The sequence below is a fragment of the Varroa destructor genome, unplaced genomic scaffold, assembly GCF_002443255.2.
Source record: "Varroa destructor unplaced genomic scaffold, Vdes_3.0 BEIS01000001.1, whole genome shotgun sequence".
NCBI lineage: Eukaryota > Metazoa > Arthropoda > Arachnida > Mesostigmata > Varroidae > Varroa > Varroa destructor.
In genome coordinates this window covers 72514994-72531263 of record NW_019211454.1, presented here as the reverse complement: position 1 = coordinate 72531263, position 16270 = coordinate 72514994, and the positions used below count along the sequence as shown (strand labels likewise).

The 16270-nt window shown below is 40.0% G+C and overlaps 1 protein-coding gene across 14 annotated transcripts in view; it reads right to left on the bottom strand.

Annotated features, from left to right (window-relative positions):
• Positions 1-16270, bottom strand: part of LOC111244663 (neuroglobin-like) — a 169008-nt gene that overhangs the window by 10640 nt on the left and 142098 nt on the right. For 9 of the 14 annotated variants that reach the window (XM_086979148.1, XM_086979146.1, XM_022792001.2 and 6 more), the window contains 2 exons: positions 9416-11036; positions 563-752 (listed from right to left, as the gene is read on the bottom strand). In XM_086979148.1, the coding sequence (XP_086835274.1) occupies positions 563-752; positions 9416-9675 (450 nt within the window). In that variant the 5' untranslated portion in view covers positions 9676-11036. Of the gene's footprint in view, positions 1-562; positions 753-9415; positions 11037-11370; positions 12462-12589; positions 12916-14219; positions 14480-16270 lie in introns of those variants that run through there. The other 5 variants (XM_086979166.1, XM_022792016.2, XM_022792008.2 and 2 more) reach the window with 5 other exon arrangements.

Here is a 16270-nt window from a genome sequence, read left to right as displayed (position 1 = left end):
AGTAGAACGGTATTCGATATGCATTTTAATAACAGATGCCCCTTATTTTTGCCGTAGTGAGCTTGTTTTACAAAGAAAACAAGCTCACTACGGTAACATTTCAATTATTGATCCTCCTATCACATTGGCCCAAAGAAGCATACGCGAGGCTGCGTTCGGAAGCTTACGGAACCCCTTCTTTCTTAACGAAGTCGAAAAATATTTATACAGTGGCTACTTAGTTCTTTGCTAGAGATTAAAATAAAAATTAGGGGGTTTATTATATACACATCTCAAGCACTTTTCATATGTTATTCTGAAAGATAATTAAAATCATGTATGTAAAATCAGCAAAAATTATGTATAGCAGTATACAGCTGGAATGGCATAGTTGGAGCTTCATTAATTAAGCGGTTGACGAAGTAGTTCCGTGACCTATCTTGAAGAGAAAATATTTCTCTTAATATATTTTTAAGAAATTCTAAGTTGTCGAAGCTTTATATACACTCGTATGCATGGTACACTTTTCTATCCATGGGGCCCCAAAAAATGTCCTTTTTTACATCAAACAATTATTACTCACCCAAAAGTAATCTTTTTTGAATCCTTTGATCTTATAGTGTAGTCCTCCAGCATTATGCAGGTAATCGAAAAAATAGTCGAGATTATCTAAGGAGTTGATGCCCTCGTCCAAGGTGGTCATTACGAGTGATGCGTGTTGACCCAACTCCATTGACTCGCGCTGTTCATCTTCTGTCTTCAGCGCCTGGAAACTACTCATCGGCCATCACAATCACCAGTCAGCCAAGCAGGATCAACAATACCATTAGTAGATGCGTTAGACTCCGTGCAGTTCCATGATAATTAAATAGTTAACTATGGCACTATTTTTACTAAGTAAAGTAAATTTATCATTGTAGCATTCCTGATACGAATTATTTTTATCTCGAATATTCACTCACATATTTATGTCGTATATCCTTAATATATATTAAGATAACATATTTAACAGATATTTATGTGCGGGACGTTTCGTTTTGTTCATCCTTTAGTTATTAAAGCATTGCTATTAGGCGAAAAAATGATATTAAATATAAGATGAAATATAGAAGTGATTTTAAATTATCCCTTTTCAATTACAGACGCAACATAGCTACTGTAGGCACATTGTTCGACAATAGTACAAACAGTATATTAATATTGCTACAAATCTCATCTATGTATGTAGACATGTGTGCGCGTGTACAATATATTTACCGAAAGCACTTCTAGATAGTTTTAGCATTTGTATTATTTTAGGCAATGGTCGTATCGGCTTGGCCGTCATTGAAGAGGCAGTGCCTGCCTAAGCTAAGTAAGCATTCAGCCGTTCCCTGATCCAGGGCGTTATGTTTCCCATGCTACTATGTAACTTAGGACAGTGACCTCGATTCAGTCAAAGAATACTTTAACGTACATGTGGCCTTTGTTCTACCTTGTGTTCCTATGCTAGTAACAGACTGTATAGCCAGTCGCCCCTTCAATCACTGATTGCATTACTTTTGCGCTATACCCCAGCAGCAGACGTTGTTTCACATCGTTCGCACGTTTGTAAGGAGTTAATTTCGCGGCAGCGATTTTTTTGCCCTCTGTGGAGGCGAAATCGTTTTGGGCAGCGTACGCATTGACATTATCGGTAGCAAATGTCGAACGGCCATAATCACCGACGGAAAGAACGGGAGGGAGATAGCTGCAGTAAAATGGCGTCATTGAAGCAAACGCTCAAGATGTAGTTGGCCGAACGGGTCCGTCCCTGTAGTTTTCTCAGAAAACATGCCCTTAGGGCGAACTAGTACGATGTTCTATATTTGGTATCTGTTCTTCTTGCTCAAGAAAGAAAATGAAGACAATGGGAAGAGAAAATTGACTGTGGGTCATTGTTTGCAGTGACAGTGAAAAGCAGTCGTTAGTAGAGCTAGCTGTCGTATAATCGAGGAAGATAAGTACAGAAAAAGAATAAAGAAGACAAGTGCGCATTTGTTTGGACCTTGAAGTGGCATTGAAAGAGCTTACTCTTTATTGAACTGAGGACAGAGCTATTTCTAGGAGTATTATTTCATTCTTCAAGCCTACAGACTACTGCCATGCAGTTAGACAGACTTCCTGCACGTTTTTGTCGATAGATTCTTGCCTATGGTAAATTGTACTGTCACCTTCTTAGGATCGTCATTTTTGAGCAAAGTCAATTGAAATCAAAAATAAGTGGTAATATAATGAATTCAATAGTGAGCTATTCAGTAATCGAGATATGCGTAGCTATAATTTGATTGCCGTAATATTAAAATCTTTTCCCCTTCGTTTTTTAGAATATTCGTAAATATACTATAACAATTAGTAAATACTTCGTACAACAGGACCCTTTTATCTCACAAGTTACATGAATCACTATAGTCATAGGATCTCGTCATCAATCCGGGTCACGTTTCCCGCACTTCTGGCGAAACTGTATTACTGCTAGGCGAGCTTCTTGTTTCCGCAACCGACTGTACTATTATTTCAACCTAAATACTCAGCTTGGTACGATGAGTTATAGACCGCAACAAACCGTGCTTATATATAGATTACGTATCTGAATTGTATATATCTAGTAACAAATTATGCGCCATAGAGACTATTGGCTTAAATTATGTGAAGGCGTATCGTTATGTTTCTGTTTCGCTAGAAACTACGTCTAGAGTATTATTAATAGCTTATTGAAACGCTTCCTAACATGTGATAATGTAAATTTTATTGGTCGTGATCAGTCCAGACTCGTTCTACACGTTGACAGTGACTTAATGTGTAGGGTTCGTATTTTTTATTTCGTGACCGAACACAGCAGTGCTTACTTTAATGAGTATACAGTTATACTTCAATTTGGAAAAGATTTGGGCTTAAATAAATCAAACTGACCGGTAGAATTTTTCGTGTGTACACATAAAGGAGAAGAGTGATATAACGATGCATCAGCAGAGTCGTTGGCTGTCGATCAGTCGCTCTCATAAGACATGTGACGGCTTTATTTAGTTACCGGTAACTCAATGGGAACGGGGTATTATCATTTTGTAGGCGGAGAACCCTTTTACATATAAATAAAATTTCGTCTGACACTTAATTGTAATAATGGGCATTGACAATACCGTATATCACGAACCCTACGGAAAAATACTGAACTAGTCTGTCGTCGACAGACTTTCAATTGTGCATTTAACATGGCCGGTCCTTTAGAATTGGTTTATCACGTACGGTAATTTTTAGAAAATCTTTAGATAACAAGACGATGCGGTGTCTTTTTAGGTAACAGGGAAGTCATCGAATCAAAACTCACTTGTTATAGACTTTTCTCTGCGTTAAGCACAAAGTGTAGCAATAAGATCTTTTAGAATCTTTCTTTCTGGGTAATTTGTACACAAATTTAATATTTAACTATTTCATTACATTTTAAGTAATGCTTTTGAATGCTTTTCTCTTAATTTTATAACGACCCAAGCTCGTTTTAAATGGCTAAATACCCATAAAGCGACCTAAATTGCGACAAAAATTTCGTTTCTAACGTAATGTTGCCTGTAATGATGTCAAGTATTTACACGAAACAAGACTCATACGACGTGAACCCATTAAACTACAATATCCTAGAAAGCGCCCCAGGCGATCTTAGCAGAATTAATCGTGAAGCAAGGTTTGAGTACCCCATTGTTCTTGCCAGATGACCTAATTAATCAAAAATACTGTAGTCTTTCTGAACAACGCCGGCTTATATATGGTAGAACTATAGACTGGCTTCTAAAATGTCCTGTGCAAAAATTGTGAGTTGCAAAAAAACCCAGAGTTGATGCCGTGATCGGTCAAGAGGGTCGAGGTTGGCATATCGAACCTTTACTGTGCAGTGATAATTAGTTAGAAACGAGCCGAGATAGGATCAAAACTTAATAAATTATAGACGTGTGTTTATTCTTGAATCATCTCACAACAAGAGATATTGAACTAACTCATCTAACACGTACATGTACATTGAGTTAAGCCCTCTAAAACATATATCCCATATACGAGCAGGTTGATATTAAAGGGAAAACCCAAACTGCAAATACACAGGACGGGAGACATCAGGCAAAGCCATAATTATTAGTATCTCAAGTGTTAGAAAGATCTGGGTCATTAAAGGTGTACAGAGGTACGCTTAGCGAGTTTGTTTCAAGGGTTAACATATGCTGCAGTCGTTTACAACGCACGTATCGTGTGTACATTCCGGACAAAAAATTACCAAGTTGAATAGATTTTAGTTCAGAAAGATCCGTTTCAGGTCCACCGCAAGTAGGTCTTTATCATTTTTGTTGAACAAAGATGTATATTTTCAGTCTACCGCATGCAAAAAACTATCCAACACCAATTTCTCGATAAAATACATATGGTATAATCGGATAAAAATGAACTTTGGGTCCCTTTTTATGACTAATTATCATGTTATGAGCAATAACGCAATTGTCTGCCGGATGGCTGGTTGTGATGCTTTATGGAGTTTGTATATTTAGGGAGGGATTAATGGAGGTTTTTACACAGCACCCTGTTTCTTCTGCCTTGGTCTTCGTTAACGTGCTTTTTGCGTAAACTCGTTCGACACCGGAACAAACGTACCTCGAAGCCCGCTTAAATAATTTTTCTATGTTCATACCCAAGCGCATCTGGGCATGAGAGTTTCAAGTGGGAATGTAGAACACGAATATCCCTGAGCGACAATTTGACTGTTCATCATTGAATGACTATTCGAAAGATTACATGTTTCAATGCACGATATGAAGGCAAAATGAAGCCGATTGCATGCTGTTCTTTTTGGGCATCACAAACAAATAGAAAACCCATTTCGTCGTTGTTCTGTTAGTTTCTAACAATGCAAACATGTGCTTGTATCAGCTGACGGGGCTGGAATAGCCTGCAAATAGCTGGATATATTCGAGTACCAGATGAGCTTGATGAGTCTTGATAGAGAACCTCTTTTATTTATTTATTTCAAATTGCTTATTTGAGAATGTATAATCATGAACCGGAAGCTCATCGGACGTAATCGAACGGGTCAATCTAACATGAGGGATGCTGAACTATTTTAATAATAAAGGATAGAACTAAAGGTCGTACACACAAGACGCATCTGAGCTTAATAAGTGTTAGTTTTTTTTTTCTGTGTGCTTTGTTTTTCTAAATAGACACATAAGCAAACAGAAATACAACTACTGTATAGATGCAACGTTAAAATCGACATGTGGGCAGTGTAATTATAATGTATACGGTATATTATACGGTAAATTCGTCCTTCGCAGTAGCAAAGTTTGCAGACGACCACAAAATCTCTATTGAGCGAAGGAATCGTACGTGCGCTTAGCTAAGCTAGATCGTTGTTATTGCAATTATATTGCAAGGATAATTGTTGTATACATTGAATGTGAATGATAAGAGCAAAAAAAAATAATCAGTTTACCCGAAAGCAAGCGCTGTCATCGGTTGCGTGGCGTCACCTGTGTGTCTTTTGCGTCGAATATAGCAACAAACACTGACATCAGCGCCACTTGTTGTATGCATGCATGCTCTAGCTTTTACGTTAACTAATTTTTCCGTTGTAGGAAATCTGACGCGAAAAATTCGTTTGTACGTCCCACGAAACAACCTGTCAGGCAAGACTGAAATTACCTAACTGTGACCAACAACAAACCTTCTAATAGTTGCGTGCCAGTTCGGTGAAAATGACGGAGGACAAAATCAATGATTTACAATACGTGGATTCATATGGCTGGATGGACGAAATCATTAGTCATAAATTAAGTCTCTGATAACACGGCTTGGAAGTTTAGGAGGCCCTTCTGAGAACTCTCGGTTCGTCACCTGAAATGTAAAGCTTCCACGCGAAAGCCTCCATTGCCGTTTAATAGAAATGTGTTTTCAAAGGCACCATTTTTACCCGAAGGACGCCATTGAAAACAGGACGTCATCAATTCAAGTCTTAAAAATGACGATCGTTTTTGTTTATCCAACAGATATTTCTAGGTCCACTTAAATTACAGCTCTGTGTGTCGGAAAAGCTATACGCCAAGGCAGAAGGTCCTAGGCGCCGAGTGCCGGTACGAAATGGCTTGGACTCAATACAATTAATTATTTGATAATTGTAGCCAGTTTTATGCTTAGGTACTGCTATTAGACATGCTGACCCTCCAGCACGAAACGAAGCCCGAAATAGATCACCTTCGAAACTAAAGGACCTCACGCGTTCCTATTCTCGTAGATGAACATGTTACGTCCTGCGCTCGCTCGATGTCTGCCCATTGTCCAGACACTGTAAATATTAGATACTGAAACATCTATAGCACTACGTACGTGAATGGTAGTCAGAACTGTAATCTACCCTAATACCATATAATATACATTCGATTAGTTATACAGATAGACATTCTGTTGCAAAAGAAACGTTGTACCAACAGTAATAACGATGGTATCACATATAAGAGCTATTAGTATGTATTGAAGGAGAGCAGATCGCTGATTGGATATGTCGCACGCTATTGTCCTTGTTTAGATTTATTGCAAGACATTGGCTACATATTCCGGAGCGTGTGCCGGGACCACATTTACTTTTCCCCATTAGAAGACTGCATGAGCGATGTGGGCGCGATCAGACACAGCTGTTAAAATTTTCTTTGATAAGCCACAAAGAAGTAATTACGCAGACGTGAGCATACGGCGAATTCAGCTGCTAACACAAAAAAAAAAACGCGGAGCTACCGTAGAAAAAACATCACGCTATTTTAAGCTAGCTAGGGAACACAAACCTGATGCGCTGTTTCGCATTTTCGAGTTCTACTTCTGAAACAGATGCTATACTAGTCTACCATCTCTACCATCTCCGAGTACTCTCTTATTGCTAAATTTTCTACTAAAAAGCTCTCAAGCATTTTCTTGTTGAGCAGTCAAATGGAAAATGATGTGTTCGCGTATGAAGTTGAAGGCGTACACTTGAAACTTCACTTTCTAAGATCTTGTTTCGGACTATTTTTGTTTTAATCTATATGTTGAAATTGGTTATGTATCGATCGTGTGTTTGAATGAGTTAAACACACTGGACCCTGGTACTGGTTTATCTGTATGATTTTAGCATAGATGATAACCTACATAATGAAGCTGATTTCGACCTTACTTGAGTCTAATGATATCCAAAATGATTAGAGTTCATTAAAAAAAGGTGAAGCTGTTTAGCTCGCGCAGTTTGCCAGCCGTTGTCTAATTACGGCGACGAGTTATCGTGGCACACAAAAGTAGAAGGTTAGCTTAGAATCAGACCTTCGACTGTACCGCCTTTCTATTTGAAAATAACCCAAGTGACAACGACACACCGCGTCCGTCTGTTAAGTCTGCCATCACATAGTGATTTTCACCTGGAACCACGCCAACGTCAGTGGGTATGTAATAATCTATCACCAACTGCCAAACCATCCTCTAGCAAAACGTCTATGAGTATTTAATGTATTATATTTCTATATTTATTTATTTTGTATTTGATGTATATTAGAAAATTAGAGTCTCATTCAATTGGTAGCGCTTGAGTTTAACTGCTGAAATCATGATGGAGTTGAAAGTTGATGGAGAGAACGAGTCAGTTCGAGGTATTTGAGAAAAAAAACTAGGCATAACATTAAATATATTTGTACAACTTGTAATGAGTGAAATGAGAGACATGTGATTAAAAATACCAAAACACAGCTTTAGGCTTCCGAGCGTACAATATTGTATTTTGCGATTGTTTATTAGTACGCTCAGGAAACTATATTCGCTTATTTTGTGGGTCGTGTTCGATTATTGAAAAAGACAGCATAATGACCATAGATGAACGTGATCGTGACTGCTATTCCTCTGAAGTTGGGCACTTGGCCATGTGAGCAAAAAACCTTGTTGTTAGAAAGGGATTCTCAATGTAATTTCATGCTAAGGTTGTTCGGCTAGGTAATAACGTTAAATCGCCAGAGTAAACATGTGTATGAAGTAAATAGTAATAAATAAAAATCTGTTCTTGTAAGTTGGTCTTACAGAAAGCCAATAGTTGTTTATCCGAGCCTAAAAATCGTTCTAATGATACGCTTAGAATTTGCTACTATCCCTGAAGTTTGACGTTTCTAAAAACAAAAAGATAAGTTTTCTGCTCAGTTAAATCAAACCGACGCGACTTAGTAGATGCTGGTCTTTCAAAATTGGTAGTTACTTCGAAACATTATAAATTACTTAGAAGCCACTTTCTGTGCATTATGCGCATGCGTACTGCCAATTTTTCACTACAGAACAGCGGCTGTGTTAATAAAACGCTAACGAAGGTCGTATCTGATTATATCGTCAAAGGACAAAGGCAAAAACTTACTCCAGACTATGGTGAAACGCCAGTCTAGAGTAGCCTTTGCCCTAAATAGTAAACTATTTAAATATAGTTTTTCTGGCCCGTCGATGGTTTTTGTGTCTACCGTATTTAAACGATTTTGGGAAAATTGAATGTCACTAAACAATATATACAACCAATTGTAAAAATGATATTACGCTGACAGTATCCATTTTTAATCGTTGTTTATGTTCGTACCGGCACTGAGTAACTCACCCTACTCAATGTGAGATGGTTTCTAAACGTATTTCACATGCCACACGAGACATGATTTAGCAGGCGTCAATTGTCGCCTGTTAATGCAACCAATGTAGTACCTGTTAGTCGACTCCTTAGTAGACGCTTAAAGAAGCTGATGCCTTTACGACAGCATCAAGTGGAATCCTTCAGGCTACCTTTTTCGCCAGTTAAAATTTGTACACACGTCCAACAGTTCATTATTTATGCTATATGTGCCTAATAACTATCAAAAGAGATGATTTCTTCTAATATGTAACTTCGAAACTTTAGCGACATTCTAGTAGTCAATATATTGAATAAAGATACTTAACATAGCAACATTGTCTGACAGTGCGCCCTTTGAGCCGTGGGAGAGTCTCTCGAATTTTTAAACACAAACATTAGCTTTTTTCGAGACCAAGCTCCGGTATAGCTTTTCGTCAGGCAAAGCTGATCCATAAAATAGTAATCAAAACAGTTTGAATCGTGTCGGAGATCGCTCCGGACGCATATACAACTTCGTAACGCGGACAAACCCTACTCGATCCGTAAAATGGCCGAATCATATCGGAACAAGTCCCGATAAGGACATCTACGACATCGTTTGTATGAATGAGGGAGTCAATTATTCATACTATTATTAAAACGCTCGTAAACAAGTCACGGTAATTCAGCGCCTTAAAGAAATCACCGCAAACGTTTATTGCGTACTACGTGTGCCTGTCTAATGGGTGTCTCATGTTTTCCAGATGTACATATAGGACAATCGAATGGTGATTAAATCGAGTCGGTTACCTGGTAAACAACTCAAGCAGTTCCTCGTTTTGCTTGAAGAGTCGCACGAACATCTCGACGCCGGTCGGCTCCATGGCTCGGGCAATAGCTTTCCATGATTTCGAGATTGAGAAAATCTGTCGGGCTGTGAGGGGAGAGCGCGGATCGGGTGGCGGCGGGGGAGGCGGGTCGTCGACATCAGCCACACGACCAACGCCTGGCGATCTCTCGCTACCTTTGTGGACCAGCGAGGTGACCGCTTTGCTTAGGGTACAGCCCATTCTCCACAGCCTCTTCTTCGACTTGGAGCTAGCCACGGCTGCCGTCTTGGCCGCGTCGAGGGGCAAACAACACAACAAACAATTCGGTGGATACGGCCTACGCGCAATGACCTACCTCACTTGCGCTTTTTTCACCACCCCCGTCACTAAGGCGACAATGAGGACCACAACAATGGTAATAACAGTGACCGCATATAACAACAACAGCGCCACCACGACGAACACCCCCGCTTGCTAGACGCACCCCCTGCACTTTCGTACCACTGCGTTCCGTCGATGACGAGTACTGTAGCTGCTGTTGCGATAGCTGTAGCACTTCGTACTGTACGACCTTCACCCCTTTTCCCGCCTTGAGTACAGCCTATTCGAACGCTGTCGTCTCTGCCGTTGTTGCTGTTAACAACGGCGTCGCCGTTACCGTGACCTTGAAATTCTAAGCGAGAGCCCCAATTTTCCCGGCTCAGCCACGTTGCAAGTAATACGCAGGATGCTGCACAGGGATTGACATACACAGTCAACCAACGACCTATTCTATTTCTACTGAACGTATTTTTTGCGTAGTTGCCTTTTCTTCTGAGCTACTCCCTCACCAAACAGCGACATACGACATACACAATAGATCCCCTCTGTTAGTTTCAGCTACTTTGGTTATCAGAGACTCGTATTATGCCCGTCACGCTAGTGGTAATATCTGGTGTAACTAAGGCATTGCTCACGTAACAATAGGCGAGGACATTTAAAAATGGCTTTGTCTTAAAAACACGCAAAATTTTGGTTATGAATCTGAAACAGCTTTGCAATCAAAGTCATGTCTATACTGCTGCTCCTTCGACTGGAAAAAATGAATAATCTCTCCTCTTTTAACAGTGTATATATTTTAATAATAACAGCAGCAGGAAGAGGCAGTTTTTTTATGATCGATTGATTCTAGACGACATGTATTCAGATGCACAAACTGTGTGCGATGAGGTCAACTTGGTGGCAACGAAATCAATTAAGTTGAAGTTAAACATGAACGACAGCTAACCGCCTTTCAGGAAAAAGATACTTTGCTTTGCTGAATCAGCGGCAATTTTCTAGTGGAGCAGTGGTAGCTTATGGGGCAGAATGCGACTGCCGTTGATCCGTTGTTAGTGGTCTTTCCTTGTTCGGTCCTCATCCTTCGTTGAGCCCGAGTGCGCCTGTGCTCCTAGTGATCCTCGAAACAGATGAAATTAATGAACGCGGTACTGGCGTCTTAACCGTGTTCACACTCTACTCGGCCCATTACCCCAACACCATCGACCCCTGCGAGACAAAGGCGTTCCTATAGATCCCGCGTCAAAGGTGACGTAATCCGGACACAGTGAGCATCTCGCCACCTGAAATAACAGAATATATTAAAAAAAAACTTAGCTGTTGTGATAGTCCGATCTATATATATATATATATATGTATATATATATATATATATATATATATATATATATATATATACACTGTAGAACTTTCGTGGTTTTTGGACAAAAAATTGTGACAACTTTCCTTTTTGACAAATTGACATTAACACCATTTAGAGAGATTCCGTAAAAACCGGAACAGGCTATAGTCTAGTGATGTAAGGTCCAGGCTGGACGACAAATGCATGGCAACTGTGCATACAAATTTTTTCAATTTTTGCAGGGGTCGCTAAAAATGTATGTGGTCTGACATTACCATGGTAAAAGATGACGATTTTTCTTCCAGTTATTCCCTTTCAATAACTCACTGTTAACCTTGGTAACTGTTTACAGTGGGAAATCTGAGTAAAAAAAGAAAACGTGTTGCGAGCTGGAAACAGCTCATAGTGCAGAATCCCTATTTAATCCCACCAAACATATTGGATCATTTTCTTTAGCGTCAGTGTGGGCTTTGCCTCAAATTGTGGAGCATTTACTTTAATCTTTTTCACATACTATTCTAATATAGGATCGACCTTTGATCACTAATTGATCAGCCGCTTTAAAATGCAGACCGAATAAATCACTCGGCATAGATTCATACTAAATAGCAAATACTGGGCGTCATTCTGTAGCAATCATTTTCAAATCGTTTTCAGGTTATTTGACGGTGGATGTTTCATCCCTTGGCATTATCGTGGCTATTTACGTGGTAATCTCGGTACATGTTTGCCATATCGTATTTGGAGAGCAGCTTTTATATCGAAAACAGCAGAATCATCTTTGAGGGTGTTCCTGCTTCTTCCTATCAGACGTCCTGCCCGTAAACGAGTCAAAATTTTGCACGGCTCTAAACAGTGTTCTTATTGTAATCAAATGATATAGTATTGTGAATTTATGAATGAATTGAAACGTTAGCTTTTAAATGACACCAAAGTCGACCTGACGCGGTTGTTGTTACCTGAGATATGTTGTCCTAAGCTGAAAAAAAGCATTAGAATACCTAATACGTACATTGAAATTCTACCATTTCAATGTACGTGTAATGGGACCAAATAGTCATAATAGGTTTTCCCCGCAGGCGCTATTTGAATAATTTGTGCGTTGCACCTTCCTTCGTAGACACGAGGACTACAGTTATTTGTTTCACTCTAGCGATGCGAATTTATACGATAAAGTTTGTGTCAGTACGGAATGTTGTTGTAAGACGAAGCAATATATATATATATATAGCGAGAGAGATAGAGAGAAAACGGTGCGTCTAAACTGACAATCCTTCTTCTATATAAACTGCATGGCCCTTTACAACAAACGTAGTGTATAAAAACGTGAAACGCTTCCACTTATAGTTACACGAACGATTTACTTGTTCACTGTATTAAGCTTCGTCACTTATTGGATTGTTCCACCGTTTAGTTATCGTCATCGCCTAGTGTAACCCCCCTTCCGTTATTTATAATAGTCGCGGAACGTAAACTGTCTGTTTGCCCTCATACTTTTTTGTCGCACATAGTCCACATAGCGAAATCCACCGTGCGTTTGACGGTGTTGCCTGGTAACTGGCGCCACTGTTGCCCAGAAAAATTGCTTTGCACACGGCCTCCGGTGCTAGCAACCCGGTAGTTTTCATTTCATTGCTTTTATAGGATGATATTATTTATATTGTGCAAATTTCGTTAGACAGTCTTCTGTTCTTCGCCACTTCGTCGTTGTCAGACGATAGAAAATGCGGCACAAGCGGGCACCGATGAGTGGCCTCTTCCTGGAACATTCTCGCTACATGCTTCGGTCGAACGTTAAACCTTTATGTGTGGCCTGTGCCGAAGAAATCGTCCAGTAACAAGCCAGCTTCTTAGGACCCATAAGGCTCCGAAGGAACTGTGAGGTGAGGCTCAAGAAAGTGTGGCGCAGACAGGTTATCTTTGTCGCCCGAGTTACGGTGGCGTAATGCAAAAAAAGGCAACATTAAACAAACATTAAAGCATCATAACTATGACCACGACTGTGGTGGTAGCAAAGCCGACTTTGTGCCCATGTGTCGGCATCTCCTGCTCTGCTGATCGACTATTGTTGTTTGTGATAGCCGACACCAGCCACAAAGCTGCCATACCTCTATTTATTTATCCACCCATCCATACATTCCTACCTCCATACATATATTCACCTGTACCCTACTTGTTTTGAGACTACTACTGTCATTGCTAGGTCATTATTATTATTATTGTTATTGTTGCTATCCCTGTAAGCCAGCCACAACAACATCACGTTACAATCCAACGATACAGAACGAGCGCAGAAACGGTGCTATCATATAGACGATTAATCACCCATATTACCGTTCGTCTTAAGGAGCAGGATCAGCCTTTATTGATATCGATCCCTGACGTAACTAAGTAAAGTTAGAAATGAGCAATAACGACGTTAGTATTTCAATAGTGTGGCATTACGAGCTAATAAAAGTGTCGACTTTGAATATAAGCCTTTGGTACAACATCTCTTATTAGCCCTATTAGGTGCTTTTTTGCGTTGTAGGAGAAATCATCGAAACACAGAAAAGGTGCTTCAACGGGCCTGCGATCGTACAGAGCTCGCGTATTTATAAATTTATTATATAAATGTATTTCACCCAGGCGTTTTATGATGAAAAAAAAAGTTTCCAATTCCCTTAGAGAGACAGAACCCGCTGATACCATCGTAACGATTTAGTAAATAGATTGACCAGCAGTCTCAATGCTATACGGTCTACCTAATGGGACATATAATAATGCAGAAAAGACTATTTGCCCTTAGCATAAGTATTTCATAATGAGGGCCGGGTTTGCTGGACATTTTGGTTGCTGCGCGGTGTCGGCTTCCAGACACAACCACAATGTTCACTGTATAAGTCGAAGACGAGATCCATCTGGAAGAGTCCATAAGCAACAATGTACCAACTCCTCTCAGTAGATACAATAATCGTATGCAAAAGGGATGATCATAGAACTAGGGCTAACAGTGTGCAGACGGCAATATCGAAAATAACCAAACTACTTGCCCAGCATCGTGAGCTACACGTCGAAGAGAATTGATGACATAGCTGTTTATCCTACTTTTCAATCTGACAGCTCGAACAGTCGAATTCATTACTTTTTACCTCGATTCCTGCGAGCCTCTCCAGGCCATGAGACGTTTCAGTTACCCACCGCCATCGCCGAAGCCCCCGACGCCGCCGTCCGTTATCAGTCACTGGCCCGCGATCGTTCACTAGTGACGCAGGATGGATGCGAAACGCTGTCTCCAGATCTGCGTTTTCGCATGTGTCTTTTACCGCGTTAGCACTTGAGGTATCATGTTGTATTTGGAAAATCGCGCCAGCGTGTCGACACTCGCAAATCGTCTGCTAACCTTTGCTGTTGTGTCTGCCAGAAGGAAAAATCTTAAGTGCGATCAGGATAAGATCTACTGCTCTTAGGGAAAAGCAAAATTTATTGTTATAGGACAATCGTTCGTGCTTCTGAATTGTTTTTTCAGCTAAACATTAGAAGTGGTACTATAGGCTATCGATTTGGAATTGATCAAGGTAACAGATTCCGTAAAAGGAATACATAATGCATCTATTCTACTTCGTACGTTGTGTCAACAAAAACATCCAAATTGCCGTCGCTCTCGAATGCGGCCTGTCAGGCATGCTTTACCGAGAGGAAAAGGCTAGCGTGCGTTTCATCGCAATTCCACGTGCTACATTGTCGTTTAAGCGCTTATCACTGAACAGCACATAATGCCAACCGTCAAGTGACGAACAGTGACGTTTTGCTCATTCAGAAATGAGAACATGTGACGATTCTGTCTTATAGAAGGAGTCAATGTAGAAAGATCTGATAGACAATTTTTCATTCAGTTTTTTGCTATTCACACATTAATGATGCATGTGATCAGTTTTGTTATTAACTGCTTTAGGAATTATTTGGTGATTTTTTTACGGTTTTCTAGAGATGGAAATACGGTTGTTTAGTCTCTTAGTGATGCGATGGCCAGTCGCGTGTCGATGATCCTGATCGTCGATAATGAAAACGTCACCATTCGCCGTAATCGGTCGAGCATTACGAAAAACGTTTTTTTCGTTAAGGTTTTTGGATCGATTCTTCCATTTTGACTATATTTTTTTTTTACTATTTTTCTTTTTACGGGCCTGGGTAGTATTTGTCTTTTTGTCGTAGTAAAACTGTAAAACAGGACAAAATCTTGTGGCAGTTTCACTGATCTTGGAGACTCTTTGTTTCAAATTGAACTAGAAATATTCCAGAAACGTGTTTACTGCTACCAAACCTTAGACTCGAAATAACGCTAACGCCCATCCGATACAGCTTAATAATATAATGTAACTTGGGGTCCATGAAGCTTTTTCGACAGCTACATACACAGTGATAGGCCAATCAAATAAGGCCAGCTAGAAATTTCATGTATTGCCGAAGCCAGCCCCGCAGCCAACTCAAACATCTGCGTACAGCTTTTTTTTTTTTATATGAAAGCTGGCTCCCTCTACTTTTTCATGATAGCAGAAGTGACAGCTCTCCTTAAACTGCGGTGGAAGGGAAAGCACTGAAGCTAATTTACGACAGGTAAAAACAACACACTTCGATAAGAAATCGCAGGATCCAAAGACCTTGCGCGTGAGAAATGGGCCTTCTTATAGCATAATTAGGATGGTCCTGCCGCCCCGCTTCGCTGTGCGCAATTGAAATGTACTTACAAATAATTCGTGGTCACAACAATATCGAGTAGATTCGAAGCTCGATGTGACGATAAACAGCCATTACAGCATACGTCTCAGCCTTCGATAGCAATTCCATTAGAAGGCCGAAAAGGACAGCTCTTACTGCATGCAGATACCTAGTTTCGGTGCCAAGGTATCTCTTACCAAACATTCGACAATGTGCAAAATTTGTGAATTATTTTATTTGATTGACAAATCAATATATATATTCCTTGAAACCAGTTAAGGATATATCTGCTATCATCCTGTTTTACACTAATGATATATCAGTCAACGCTGATGTACAACGACTGAGTAATAGCTAATGTTAACTTCTGAGAGTAAAGTGGGTTGTGGGCCAATTGAAAAATTAGCACAAATAAGGAACACGTGTACGCAAGACCGGCTTTGGCCAGTGGAGTGAATTAACGAACGAATGGCGGGC